This window comes from Trypanosoma equiperdum (assembly GCF_001457755.1).
Source record: "Trypanosoma equiperdum strain OVI genome assembly, contig: ctg_863, whole genome shotgun sequence".
Lineage (NCBI taxonomy): Eukaryota > Euglenozoa > Kinetoplastea > Trypanosomatida > Trypanosomatidae > Trypanosoma > Trypanosoma equiperdum.
This window is the reverse complement of record NW_027124824.1, coordinates 1-1,573: the sequence shown is the minus strand read 5'-3', so window position 1 is coordinate 1,573 and position 1,573 is coordinate 1. Positions and strand designations below refer to the sequence as shown.

The following is a 1,573-nucleotide window of genomic DNA, read 5'->3' as shown; positions in this document are numbered from 1 at the left end:
AATGTTGCAAGCGCATGACTACCACATCCCTCATTGGGCTACCAACATTAGTGAGCGACAAGCAAAAATCCACTTCAAGCATTCCACTTTGTGCTTATACCCCACACTACCATGTGCAAAATTGAGTTGTGATACTATGAGGCGAAAAGAAAAGAGCAAGAGTCACAGCAAGAGTGCAAGGCAGAGCGTGTCGTATTGTGTCTGGAACTCTCAGCTGATTCATGGCATCTACAATAACAAATCACTTGGTCACATGAAATACAGAACACAGCTGGTGGTGGTACCTAAACTACTGCCTGAGCGACTCTCCAAAATACTATACATATAGTAATATCAGTTGATCATGCACAAATTCGAAGAGATATGCATATGATACTGCTAAATGCCACTATGGACCACACGAGGGGGTGAACACAGAGAGACAGAAAAGAGGAGAAAACAATGATATCTTTGCAGAATCATCAATTTGTACGATGTGCGGCATTGCGCCTAAAAGTGCTTGTGGAATTACTTCAGATTATACTGTGGTGGCACACGCTAGTCAAATTGAGGTACGATTCCCCTCAAATTGATGCTACTGATAATCATGCAGAAGACGCGAATAAATGTAGAATTTACACATTTACTTTGTGCGAAAGAGGGTAGGCCTCGTAATACATTGTGGACCAACACACTGATGTAAACCATTGCTTGTGCTCACAGCGCAACAAAGTCAAATGGGTATGTTGGTTCAGTGCGAAGCACAGCAATGTGGCACCAACGGAGAAATAGCTGCAGATGCCGGCACTACTACATGCAGTTACGCAGTGAAATACAGGATCAGTGGTTTAACATCGAAGCCAGAAGAATTCCTAGCGATACAGCAGGAGCTGACACACGGCGGTACGCTGCCCCCGAGACCCATTAACAACGTTAAAGCAATGTGCAAAATCAGTGAAAGGACAGGCAATGAAATGCAAAGATGCGGAGCAACGACATGCTCAACTCTCCCAGCAGATGAGAGGAATACAGTGGCGTGTTCACTACCACGCACACGCTGTAGCTTCTTAACAGAATTGTTGGGAGAGTTAACTTCCCATGTAAGGGTCCGATATTACGAGGAAAAACAACCCACAGAGCGGCATCGGCACCGGACATCGCCAAACAGTTGCAAGATACGAAGGGATATCTCTTGGGACAACACTGTCGGAAAAAGAGTGGAGCATTTGGTAACTACAATAGTAGCAGAAATGTGCACTGACAGACGAGATATCGGTTCGCGTAGAGAAGATGGAGGTCGCAGGCCCTTTCATAAAATGTCAAAACGCGACAACATCTTTCTGGGGGATTTACTCTTGAAATGTAGAACCTGCGTTTCCTGCGCCCAGGATGGTACAGAAAGTGCTTTGAGGTATCAAACTTTTCCATGGGTAAGGGCGCCTCGCATGGAATCCATGTGATCGAGGAAAGTACACACCCTGGTGAGTGGGAAGATGATCCGTATAATGCGTTAATGTGCCAAACCTTGGAGTCTCCACTTTTACTGTTGGCTCATGGCAAGTGACGTTAAAAGATTGTATTCAAAAGATAGCTT

General features: G+C 45.0%; 1 pseudogene across 1 annotated transcript; it reads left to right on the top strand.

Annotated features, from left to right (window-relative positions):
- The first annotated feature begins 611 nt into the window (after positions 1 to 611).
- Positions 612 to 1,106, top strand: TEOVI_000406600:pseudogene (annotated as a pseudogene). Its single transcript has one exon. A coding segment is annotated over exon 1 (495 nt).
- Positions 1,107 to 1,573: the final 467 nt, after the last annotated feature.